Below are 13,660 nucleotides of genomic sequence, written 5' to 3'. Positions count from 1 at the left end.
ACGAGTCTACGGCCGTGCTACCCTGAATGTACCCGATTTCATCTGTTCTTGGAAGCTAAGCAGGGTCGAGCCTGGTTAGTACTAGGATGGGAGACTGCCTAGGAATACCAGGTGCTGTAGGTGTTAAAACAAATAAACAGAAAGAACCTCCCACAAGCTGTCAGGGATGCCTTGCCTGCAGGTCCCCCCAACTGGCCCATGGGCACCCCTAGTGCTCAGGGTGCCTCATCCACACACCACATACTGCACGCTATGTCTACTTCCAAGGCGACAAGAGCGAGCCTTTATAGAGAAAAAAGAACAAAGCTGAAGGCATCACACTCCCTAATTTCAAACTATACTACAAACCTACAGTGATCAAAACAGTATGGTGATGGCATAAAAACAGACACACAGATCAATAGAACAGAATTAAGAACCCAGAAATAAAACCACACATATATAGATAATTAATATATGACAAAAGAGTCAAGAATATCTAATGGAGAAGGAATAATCTCTTCAATAAATGGTGTTAGAAAAACTGAACAGCCACATACAAAGGATTGAAACTAGACCACTATCTTATATCATACCCCAAAATTAACTCAAAATGGATTAAAGACTTAACTGTAACTCCTGAAGCCATACAATTAATAGAAGAAAACATAAGCAGTAAACTCCTTGACGTCAGCTTTGGGGATATTTTAGTGGATCTGACTTGAAAGGCAAGGGAAACAAAAGCAACAATTAACAAATGGGACTACATCAAACTAAAAAGCTACTGCTTAAAAAAAGAAATCAGCATCAAAACAAAAAGACAATCTACTAAATGGGAGAAGATATTTGCAAATCATATATCCGATAAGGAGTTAGTTAGTAACCAAAATACATAAAGAACTCAAACAACTCATTTTAAAAAACAACCCATTTTTTTAAAAAAAGGGCAGAGAAACTGAATAGACAGTTTTACAAAGAAGACACATAGATAGCCAACAGGCACATGAAAAGATGTTCAACATCACTAATTATTAGGGGAATGCATACTAAAACTGACAAGATATTACCTCACATCCTTTAGCACAGTTATTACCAAAAAAGCAAGAAATAACAAGTATTAGAGAGGATGGGGAGAAAAGGGAACCCTCATACACTGTTAGTGAGATTATAAATTGGTGCAGCCATTATGAAAAACAGTATGGAGATTCCTCAAAAAATTAAGAACTACCATATAACCCAGCTATTCCGCTTCTGGGAATTTATCTAAACAATAAAAAATTATTAATTTGAAAAGCGTTATTTACAATAGCCAAGATACAGAAACAACCTAAGTATCCTTGATGGATAAATGGATAAAGATGTTGTGTTATATATATACAATGAAATACTACTCGGCCCTAAAAAAGGATTAAATCTTGCTATTTGCAACAACATGGATAGATGTTGAGGTTATTATGCTAAGTGAATAAGTCAGATGAAGAAAGACAAATACCATATGATTTCACTCATATTGAAATATGAAAAAAAACTCAAAAGGAAGAAAACAAATATACAAACAAAATAAAACAAAAAAGTCACAGATACATAAAACAACAGTTGGTCATTACCAGAGGGATAAGATTTGGGAGGTGGGAGAAATGAGTGAAGGGAATCAGTTGTATGGTGATAGATAGTAACCAGAGTTTTGGTGGTGATCCCTTTGTACTGTGTATAGTGTCAAATTATGATGCTGCACACCTGAAGCTTATATAATGTCACAGGTCAATTTTACTTAAATAAAAAAAAAACAAAAACAAAAACAAAAAAGCACATACACACACACACACCCTGTACATATTTTAGATTCTTCTGATATAGTAGGTTGAAAAGCTGTCCTTACATTGGAGATGGAATGTAGTCATCTGAATAAATGTAATCAACCACGAGAAGAGTGGGCCACTGAACAGGCCACTCCTATCAAAACTCATCCCTGCACTAGCCACAGAAATTGAGCCCTGGAAGGGCCAATCAGATTAGGCCTAAAGCCAAGGTCAATCATCTCAAGCTCCACCTGAGAAAAAAAGAATGAAAGGGGCATTCGAGAGCATAAGGACAACTCCGCAGCAGCCTCAGTGCTGGATGGAGTACGTGCAGCCACTGTTGTGTGCCTCACCCCTCCTCCTGAACTTCATGCAAGACCTCGACATGCAAAGAAATGTGTGACCACCAAAAAGGAAACTACCCTAATCACAAAAAAATACATATATTTAAAAAGGACAAAACTACAAGAATATCTCTTCAAATTGAAATCATCTCTTAATAGCTTGAACAGTGGTCGCGTACCATAAAACAAAGCTAATACGCCAGCGCCATCTGGTGGATGTTGTCCAACCTCCAGGCCCTTTGACCCCAAGCAGAGCCCTCAACCCGCAGGAGCCCCATACCGTGTATTTGTCCTAAGGTTCTGGTGATGTCCTGGATGGAGAGTCTCAGTTGCTGCAGGGCTTGGAGCAGGGAGTCCTGGCTGAGCTGCGAGATGGTATTCACTGCCTGAACGAGTGCCTGGGGAGAAGATTCGTTTACTCAGTTCATTAGCATTCACTTAAAGCCCTTTGAGATAGAGTGAGCAGCAGCGCAGTGAAATTCCAGGGGAAGGGCACCTCTCTCACTGCCAGAGTGTGTCAGGGCTCCCCTGGAAGTGTTCTTGAACTAGATTTGCTATGAGGTCTACCTGAAAAAGAGGATATCTCTGGGCATCTCCCAGATAGATCCTTGGTTAGGTTTTTCTAGATCTGTCCACTGACTACTACTTCTTATACCTCTCAGGGGCATAACTCTATCATTTTTCTCCTTCCTTCTTCTGTACCTATCAAACATAATAACTATTTCAATGCCTGCATCTCACTCCTGAGCTCTGTCTTACACAGACTCAGATTCCATAGAGCCCTAGCTCAGAGCCCTCTCCATCACGAAGCCTTCCTAGTCTCTACCTTTTCTGAATTGTATCTGAAAGAACAATTTTTATTTTATTTTATTTATTTTATTTTATTTTATTATTTTATTTACTTTATTTTATTTATTTTATTTATTTTATTTTATTTTATTTTATTTTTGAGAGACTAAACACACTGATGAGAAGTAAAGTGATCATATAGTATCACTTTTGAGAATGAAAGAGAGTGTTATAATAATTATGCCATGACTAGTTGCTCTACTAAGGATACAGTAAGCGCTCAAAATATGCTTACCATAAGGGAAGGTGGTGAGGAAAGACAAACGTAACTTAATTATCTTCAGGCAAGGCATGAATTCTCTCCCTGCTCAGCTGCTGCTCCACTATCTTCTTACACTCAACTTTTCTGTTAGCTCCCTGAACTCTGAAGGAATTCATTTTGGAACCTCCCAGGGCTAGGTAATCTCAGTGATGGTTCATTTTCCTCGGAGCCTTTGCACAGCAGTTCCTGCCAGGAATAAATCTGCCTTTCTGTCTGTCTCTCTCTTTTTTTTCTTTTCTCTCTCTCTCTCTGCTTAATTCTTATATATCGCTCAGGTTTTAAGTCTCACTGGGAAGCTTTGCCTACCTGACCCTTTAGGTCTGAATTAAGTTTTAGATGTTTTTGTTTGTTTGTTTGTTTTTTTCATGAAACACTGCTTTTTTTTTTTTTCTTATTACTCCATACATCAACCCATCTGCCTCCAGATCATGAGCTTCTGTGGGGGCCAGAATAATGTCTGTCTTGTTCCTCCAGTTATTCTATTTTCTAGAACAATGCATGTCTGTTGAAAGAACCAATATCTAATTCCAAGTTTTACAGGAGTTGGAGAAGGGAATATCTCTGTGGGCTAGAACTTAGATCTCTCCTCAGATATAAACCAATAGGACAAGGCCTATACTCATCAATTTTGGTCAATTTTGGTTCATTTACCAGGTAGGAATTAAAGCTCAAACTGATTTCTGATTTAGACAAAAAAAGTGCTGAATGAGAAGAAACTTTAATCCCAGGTACTGCTGCTTTCTTCACCAAAACAGTTACCAGTATAAAACCACATAGGCTTTCTCCTCCAGGAAATGAAACAATGACATCCAAGTTCCTTGGGAAGGAGATGGCAGTATGGATAGAGAGGTTTGGATGCCAAAAGTATGCATGGCCCATAGGTCCCCTCAGAGTTAGACAACTGTTAAGTGCAGGGTAGAATCAGTGAACAGCTTTCTCCTCTCTGTAGAAAAGCCCTAAAGATGAGCCTCTACCTTCAGCAACATTGAAGAAAGAAAGAGATCAGATCTTTTCAAGCCCATGTTCATTTGACCTAAGGACTTTCAAAGCCTTGTGTGGCCCTGATGGTTCCTGACCATCCTCCCAATGGAATAGCTGAAGCGCGAGTTAATAGGTATTGCCGTTTATTCACAGGACCAATCTATGGCCAATCACTCCATTCCTGTCAGGAGCATAGTCTTAGAGATACAACGACCACAAGCAACAGCTAATTCCTTGCCTTTTTCTTTCTTATTTCCTTTTTTTTTTTTTACAGTTTCATAACTCAGACTAGTGCTTTTTCTAATCAGTAATTTGTTTTGCTTTGTTTGTTTTGTTTTGTATAAAGAACGAGCACTGAAAGACTGTTACAGAGGGATCACTCTAAAATGACCTGTGATCATCTTATGGATAGATTCAAATATTCCAGATGTAGATCCAGTTTACAAAACCTAAAACCTGTACTCCATAAATCACTTCTGCCTCTAACATATTAAACATGAGGGGGAATGAAAACTAACACTGAAGAAAACTAAGTCGAGAATGTCATTGTTCCAGCAGTTACATCCGTGTGGGAAATGCTGTCTTCATCCTTCCATCTCTCCGTCTCCTGAGCTACAGTTTTTATACTGAACCTCTTTATCGAGCTGAGGTTTGTTGAGAGGCAATGTTAATTTGGAGATGAACTTTGTTCTCCAGGAAAACATGTGTCTAAGGATGTCTGGGCCAGACTCGCCCCCTTGAGCTTCGGTCCATGTAACAAGATATTTCAAAGGAACCCTTCTGTAGCTGTAGCAGCAACTGACTGCAATTTGACCTTTCATAGAAGTTACAGTGAAATGAGAGATCTTTTTCAGATCATTAAAGAATTGGTGAAGTTTCTTTTTTTTTCTTGCATTGCACTTATTTGTTTTATTACACACGGATTGGAAAATATAATAAAGAGAAGTAATTCCCTAATCCCTACAAAGCAGAGGCAACCACTGTTAAATTTTGGGCTGTTAATTTTTGGCACATTCCCTTCTAGCCTTATTTTTCCATGCATTTTAACATAGCTTATATACTACACATACAATTTGATATGCTTTCTTTTTTGTTTTATTGTAAGCTTTTAAAGTTAACATCGATTCTAAAGTGAGCGAAGGATTTCTGAGAACTTACTTGATGTCCAGGGGTCTAGACAAATTTCAGTTAATGACAACCATGAACAGAAAAAGAAAATAAAGGAACAAATCGGTTTGTAAATCAGATATGCCTTCTAGGGTCACATGTACACAGGCACACACATTTATGTGCAAATGCACCTGTATGCACACACACATATCTAAGCACACTTTGGATGTCACAATTGTGACTAGACTATGGACCACTGTGTGACAAAGAGTGAGCCAAATCTCAACTCCTGTATCAGCCCCGAACATTTAGTCTGTGGCATCATGATAAACCATCTTACTTCTTTTTTATTTTTGTAATTACCACAAACCCATACTTTTGTTGTAGTTATTCTACTCTTACCCTTTAACACCTACTTTAGATCAAATACTACCCTCTCACCAAGCTTTTTCCTGATTTTTAAAGCCTGCATTGATTTGAAATTCTAAAGGGTTTATTGTTTGTATCACTCTGACATTTCTCATGTCCTGCTTTGCTTTGTTATTTAACTACTTTGGGTGTATTGCTTCCATTACTTTCATTTCTTCATTGCATTTAGCCCTGTGCTAGGCCTATTAAGAGACTCCAAAAAATAATAACCAAGAAGAATAACTCCTGAACCCTAGGACTGTGTCTGCACCTCTGGGATTAAACTATCCCTGCATTGTCATCCACTGAGAAACTAGCTTTTTGCTGTATTTTTTGCTTCACTATCCCAGTCCAGCTATTTTTCCCTTCAAACTTCCCCACTCCTCTCCTCCTCTTTGAATCAGAGATTCAGCTTATTAAATATTCAATGTCTTGACCAGAATCATTTCTTCACATATATTTATTATTTCTTTCTGCCTGAATTCTGAGCCAGATTCAGCACTTTTCCATGGGAATATGGGTCACCAATTTTGTTCTTAAAGCAGACTCGGTCAAAGATCATTGTTCATAATAATAGAGAACATAAAATCCTAGGACTCAGAAGTCTTTAGTGAGATGAGATGGCCCAATCTCACTTCCTCCAAGGGACACATAAATTAGTTCTAAAAGGTATGTTATTTATTAACTGTTTAATTCTTTAAAGCACATTCCCATTATCTCTGGCAATCCTGTGTTTACCCACAACCCTTATGCTAAGGAAGTTCTTCCCCACATCTAACTTAAATGTCCTTTTAGCTATTTGTAAGTCACAAAAGTGCTCTCTCTCTCACATTTACAGTATGAAAAAAATTGGGCTGTGATAATGAAGTTCAAGGGGAAATTTTATACTTCGCCGTTTCCACCTCATTTATTAGAATTTCTTCTTTCTAAAAATTCATGCTATTTCTTCTTTAGAAGACTGCCAATATCTGCAACCTGTCAAAGGATTGATGCCAGCTAGGTGGAACAGATAGCATTATTAATCAAATTCTCAATCCAACATACCTAGAGTACCTACTCTCATACATAATCATTCATTTATGATTACTATATAATGATCCTTTATAAAATTCCTGGTCCTAACTTGACTTGAATGGAAGACATGTTAGGGAATAATAAACAATTTGGTAAGAAAGAATGAGTGAAGACTGATTATGCAAGAGCTGAAGAAAAGATGGAGAAACTCAGATTTGATATGACAGCAAACAAATAAAAATGGTCTTCATCAGTGTATTCAAAGAAGGTTAAGAGGACACTTGTGGGAGCTGTGATTTTTGAATCTGTGTTCAAGTTCACCCCTTCTCTGGAACCTTGTAGAAGACAATACATATGAACATCTTCAATCACCAAGTAGCTGGAAAAGCCTGAGCCTTTCCAGTAGATAATACTGACCGCCCCTTACTGAGTTTCCATCTGTTCAAATCTAAAGCTCTTTTTCTTACCTTTCGAGATTCTTTGTAGTCCAGTTTGTCAGCACCAGGTCCAAGTGGACGAGGATAGGAGGGATCTTCAAGTTCCTGGAGACTTCGACAAAAGGCAAGGCAAGGTTTCTTGGTAGAATCTTTCAGATATAAATCCAGACAATTAGCATATTCTAGAAAGAATGCAGCAGAGGAAGTTAATCATGGCTGTCTCTTATTCCAGCAATCCTGTAGTAGAAACGACTTGGGGATGAAACTGGAACTATCTGAGTGACACGCACATTCTTCACTCTCATTTTTTCTGTTAACAACCTGGTGGACATACTGTTTCTGAGTACAATCTAAAATTTATGTGAAAAATTACAAAATTGGAACACATGCATGTACACATAGTATAAAATTATACCTGAATATTGATTATGCAGAAAAGGGCATTACCAGTTTAAGCTCGAATTGGGGCCCGAGTTGATGAACAGTAGGAAAATAATCTATTTATCTATCTATATGTATCAATCTATCTAGATATGCATAGATATGTGTTTTTTGAGTATAAAACAAAGAGCATGTATATATGTGTGTGTGTATATGTATACACACATATGTTTGTGTATGTGTTTATGTGTCAGTCAGGGAGACAAATGCGGAGGACAGAACACTTCATCCTGTGTGGCAGCTGACTCTGTCAGTCACTTTATAAGTCAAACCCAATAACGACTTCAAGTAAGTCACCTCAAGACAATCCCCGTTCAACCTCTGAGTTATCTGAGGAACACTCTGAAGAGTCTTATCAGCCCACGAATCCAAAAAAGCTACTCATATCCATGGAGCAGTCTCTATTTGTGGATAAGGCTCATCTAGATCCCCCTACCCCCCCCAAAAAAATTCTTATTCTCTCTTTCTCCCATTCCTAGTTTTCATTTCCTATAAGATAGAACTATCTATTAACAAAGCCCTACTTCTGCCTTTATTTTTCCTTAGATTTTTAAATAGACTTGAGACAGAACTGTTTCTTAGGTAGAAACAATACAGATCTTTAAAGAGTTTTAAAATTCAAACTTAGGTCAGCTTCCCTCAGGAGGCATGGGATGAGGAGGACGGTGCAGAAGAGAGGTATCTACTTAGCTGAAAAGTCAGAGGAGACACAAAGACAGGACCCAAGGCTGCAGGGTGGGGGTGCATGGGTGCATATTGAAGCTGGAGAGTATATCTCCTGTCAGCCTTCTCTATTTCTTCCGCGATTTAGCATTATGGTTTAGAGAGCAGGTGGGGTATAGAAACCCAGTGGGATATTTTATACGTAGATTTTAAACTTACCAATATCAGACACACAATTTTTAAAAATTAGATACATTGACATTTAAAAAATCAGAAGCCGCTCTATATTTTTTTCTCCTTTCTCGCTTTCCTTTTTTTTTTTTTTTCCTCACATGGAATCTCAGGTGTTTACTTGAGAGGTAAGAGGTAGGCTCAAGCAGGCAAACAAAACAGTCATAGGCTGCTCACTCATCCATGGAGTGCTGGAACAACAGCCACTCCCGTTTCTGGGAAAAGGTACATTTATATAAAATGAAAGAGAGTAGTCCTTTACACTGCAAATAGTGGAACTCAGAGATTTTATGTCTCAAGTTTTAGGTTGAAACTATAAAATGTTACACAAAGACATGATAATTGATAGATAGCAAGTAGTATTAAACAAAAGTAAAAATTAGTGCTGTGAATATCAGTGTGTCCTTCTGGGGGGAGGAGGTTATATTAGTGACATTAAGTTTGGGTTCTGGCCTTGGAATTTCCACTAACTTGCTATCTGACCTTGGACTTCTATAGTACCCAGCTGTTTGTAAAATGGGCACAGCATAGCTCTACTTACCTTATGGGGTTGTGAAAACTGACTGAGATAAATTAGGTGTATGGGAGTATAAAATGCTATAAAATTTAAGCTATCATTAAGTTTTTTAAATGAGATCTCAAAACTTGCTTTCAAATGCAACATTCTTGGAAGAGGGTGTCAGAAAAGATAGATTCACAAAGTAATAAAAAGGCTACTAGTTCTAAAGAAAATTAACCTCCTAATTAGGGGCAAAAGTCATTTAAGTGGACCCTTTGCCTTTCCTTCAACTGACACCCCAAGAAAAGAACAAGGAAGGACCCATCTTTCCAGGAGTACTGTTGTGCCAAGAAGAGAGTGTGACAAGACAGGTATTTATTTGTCCCTTACTTCTTTGGGCTGTGTCTCTCCTTCCTGCCAGATATATCCCATGGTGATAAAGCTCAAGACCAAGTGGGGCGGGCGCTGTTCTTGGTAACTCTTGAGGAACTGGCAGTTCAGGAGGGACATCTGTTTAAGAGAGTGTTGAGATTATCAGTGAGGGATGGCCACGGAATTCTGTGACTTGAAGCCTTCTTTGGGTGTAAGGAACAGATAGACTCTCTTTCAATGAACGAACTAAGAGCTTCCATGCACACCTGTATCTCTCCTGATCCTAGGCCACTGCAGGATAGGAGGAGATATTCCAAACGATATTGTTCGGGAAGTACCTAAACGCTCCACCCAAGGCCCCGAATTGTCCCCATGGTTGTGCCAGACACTGGTCTCCATCACTGAAGTGACCGCTTAGTTAGAGCGTTCTAAAATAATTTTACTCCCAAGGCTGCGATCATCTAATTTCATGGGAATCTCCAGTGGCAACTTTTACAATCCCCTCTTCCATGTGCATCTCCTTACTCGTTTTATCATTTAACCCTAAAAACAGCCCTGTGCTGTGGGTAGAAACCTCTTCCTTCAATTTATAAGTAAAACGAGGCCCCGTGGATTTAAGAATTTGACCAAATCCCTAGAAGGGTACCGTAGCTGGGCTGGGCCGAATAGTTGTTCAGAGCTTGTTTAAACACTCCCAGTGACCCTGGCTAGATCCCTTCGCCTCTCCATGCCCGTTTCCTCCTTGTCAAAATGCGTTACTGGGAGATTTGCAGGTGGTGTCCTCTGTGAAAGCAACACCCTGTACAGAGTTAATTATTACCGACAGCAATGCCTAACGTCTCAGTGTTGCCTGGGCCAGCCCTGCTGCCCGTCTTCGTTGACACCACTAACCCGAGCCGAGTTCCAGCTTCCAGGCATCGCTCCCTCGGTTTGCCTCCTTCTCGCATCCCCTCCCTAGCTCTAGGCACAGCCTGATCTAGCTCTTCCGGGTGTCTCTCTTCGGGGTCCGAAGCCTTTGAGGGGACGAAGGTGGTTGTCTTCTGCTTTCCTTTAAGCTACTGGCACCGCCAAGTGAAAAGGGATTCGCGGCTCCTTCCGCCCAGGCCCCGGGCAGCTCGCGCTTGAGCCTCTGTGACGAAATCCTTCCTCTGCTATCCACTAGGTGGGAGTCTTTCCCCATCCGTGCGTGCCTTTTCCTCTTCCAAACTGGCTGAGACAGAATCGCCAACTTAATGTGCCCTAGGCGTGTGTGTGTGTGTGTGTGTGTGTGTGTGTGTGTGTCCGCTGAGATGTTGCATTTTAACAGGAACCAGTCTGAGAATTATAACGGCAATTATTTATTAAATACTTATTCTAAGGCTGGTAATAGAGTCCCTAAGGCACAATGCTAAAAAGTCCCCATGAAGAATGGTTTACCATCTTCCCTAAAACTCACAGGACAAAACAGAGTCAGAGAGGGGAAAGCATTTGCCCAGAATCACAGAGCCAGGAAGAATTGAGCCAGTTCTGCTGACGACAGCCCTGCTCTCTCAAGTCAGCATCGTCTGATTAAAATGAAATCCACAAGTGAAATTGATAATTTTCTAGCAGCCACATTTTAAAAATAGTAAAAAGAAAGAGGTAAAATTCGTATTAATAATATATTTTATCTAGGTCAATATATCTACAATATTGCCAACACGTAATCAATATAAAAATATTGAGATATTTTACAGACTCTTTTTATAGTAGGTCTTCAAAATCCAGTGAATATCTTACATATTGATTTGTTTTAGCCACACGTGGCTATTGGCTACCAATAGTACAGTGTTACCGTAAAGGAATAAGGTCCACGTTGAGAATGTTCCTCTTAGTTAGAGGTTTATCTAGAAAATATACTTGAAAGCGGTAGTTTCGGAATTGTTAACCTATACTCCATGAAAAAACAAATTTACCAACTGGAGTACAGTGACTACATACAGTTCTCATTTAATTTAGCCTCATAGATTTCGGTCACATCATTTTCCACAGTAACTTGGGTCAGCATCTTTCCCCCACACTCTTTCATGAAACTATGCCATACATCTGTAGTACAGTTAAGTTCATTTTTCATCATCTGCATTCCATCCCAGGATCCCCCGACATTCTGGTTAATTTTTTTTAGTTTGCATATAATTCACTCTTTGTGATGCACAATTATGTGGGTTTTACAAATGCGTAGACTCATGTAATCCACCACCTGAGTATGGTAAGGACAGTTACGTCATCAAAATTCGCCGTTAGTAGTCAACCACTCATTCCCCCTCAACCTTTGGTAACCATTGATGTTTTCTGTCGTTATAGTTTTGCCTTTTCCAGAATGTCTCATGAATGCGATCATATAATATGTAGCCTTTTGGATATGACATGTTTCATTTAGCCCAATGTATTTAATGTTTATCCATGTTGTTAAATAAATCAATAGCTTATTAATTTTATCACCGAATAGCATTCTACTATATGGATATAACTCAGTATCTTTGTCGATTTGGGCTGCTATAACAAAGTGCCATAGCTTAGGTGGCTTATAAACAATGGAAATTTAATTCATTCAGTTTGGGAGGCTAGAAGTCCACAATCAAGGTGCCAGTATGGCTGGGTTCTGATGAGAGCCTTCTTCCAGGTTGAAGATTGCTGTCTTCTTATTGTACCCTCATATGATAACAAAAGTGGGTCAAAGAGCACCCTGGGATCACTTTTATAAGGGCACGAGTCTCATTTATGAGTGCTCCACCCTCATGACCTAATTACTTTCTGTGTTGGTCAATTTTATGTGTGAACTTGACTACGCTAAGGAGTACCCAAATAGCTAGTAAAACATTATTTCTAGGCATGTCTAAGAAAGTGTTTCTGGAAGAGATTAGCATTTGAACTGGTAGACTGAATAAAGATGATCTGCCCTTACCAATTTGGGTGGTCATCATCCAATTCGCTGAGGGCCTGAATAAAGCAAAAAAAAGTGGAGAAAGGGTGAATTTGCTCTCTGCTTGAGCAAGGATGGAAAACTTCTTCTGGCCTTGGACATCAGTACTCTTCGTTCTTAGACCTTTGGACTCTAACTGGGACTAAAACCATTAGCTCCCCAGGCTCTCGGCTTTCTCGGACCTCCATCATGTAAGAGGCAGATCATGGGACTTCTCAGCCTCCATAATCATGTGAGCCAATCTCTCATAATAAGTCTCTTTTTGTATATCTATATCTATATTTATTTATATCTATGTATATACTATTGGTTCTGTTTCTCAGAAGAACTCTGATTACACCTCCCAAGGGCCCCACCTAATACCATCGTATTGGAAATTAGGATGTCAGTATATGAATTTGAGAAAAACACAAACATTCAGTCCACTGTTTAACCAGACCCTGTCAAGGGACATCTTGGTTGTTTCTAGTTCTGTCAATTATAAATAAAGCTGCCATAAACATTTGCGCACAAGCTTTTCCATGAACATAAACTTTCAGTTTATTTGAGTAAATAAGAATGAGATTGTTGGGTCAGACAGCAAGTCTATGTTTAACTGAATAAGAATCTGCCAACAGTCTTCCAAAGTAGCTGTACCATTTTGCATTCCCATCAGCAATATGAATGAGAGTCTCTTTTGCATATCCTCAGCAGGATTTGATAGTGACAGATTATTTCAAACTTTGGCCATTCAAATAGGCGTTAAATTGTCTTTTAATACTCATTATTATAGATAAATAGTCCTGTTATTCTGTAAGTAACCTAGTTTATTTTGATTATTTCATGATTAAAACTTGGAAAATCTTCTTCTTCTTCTAGAAAATTCAAAATCTGTATGTGCCCTCCCACTCTCATTGTCTTTCTGATAGAAATATTCAAATCTAAAAGAAATACTCACATTTTCTCAAATACTCAAATGCTGAAAAATTTTGTCCTTATGTGCTTGAAGCTTTATTTCTCTTTCATCTACACTACTTTGTGAGACCTCTATTTTGTAGAATTTGGATTATCCATTTCTCTTTTTCATATACTTTATTTTTCTGATAGTTGGCATTTCTTTAATTTTTGCTTTATGCTTTATAAAAACTTTTCAAGGAATTCCCTAAATTACATTTTTTTTAATCCTGTAATCAATCTTTCTCTGATTTTTTGGGTTTATATGGCATTTTTTGTTTGTTCATTTTTTTCTTTGCTTCCCAATAGTTCTTTTTACATAGCAACTTCACTTATTTTTGTGAAGTAAACATTATTAGACAGCAATTAATTTTAAAAGCATTGATCTCTTTCTTTG

General features: G+C 38.6%; 1 protein-coding gene and 1 pseudogene across 1 annotated transcript in view; one reads left to right on the top strand and one right to left on the bottom strand.

Moving 5' to 3' along the window:
* The window catches only part of IDO2 (indoleamine 2,3-dioxygenase 2), a 32,212-nt gene that overhangs the window by 11,191 nt on the left and 7,361 nt on the right, over positions 1-13,660 (bottom strand). The window contains 5 exon segments of the mRNA XM_011373451.1: positions 2,351-2,520; positions 3,951-4,050; positions 4,729-4,743; positions 7,214-7,332; positions 9,408-9,527. Of these exon segments, the coding sequence (XP_011371753.1) occupies positions 2,351-2,520; positions 3,951-4,050; positions 4,729-4,743; positions 7,214-7,332; positions 9,408-9,527 (524 nt within the window).
* On the top strand, positions 5-123 carry LOC111729320 (annotated as a pseudogene).

Source organism: Pteropus vampyrus, unplaced genomic scaffold, assembly GCF_000151845.1.
Source record: "Pteropus vampyrus isolate Shadow unplaced genomic scaffold, Pvam_2.0 Scaffold8, whole genome shotgun sequence".
Classification (NCBI taxonomy): Eukaryota; Metazoa; Chordata; class Mammalia; order Chiroptera; family Pteropodidae; genus Pteropus; species Pteropus vampyrus.
The sequence above is the reverse complement of the archived record's forward strand: the minus strand, read 5'-3'. Positions and strand labels throughout refer to the sequence as shown.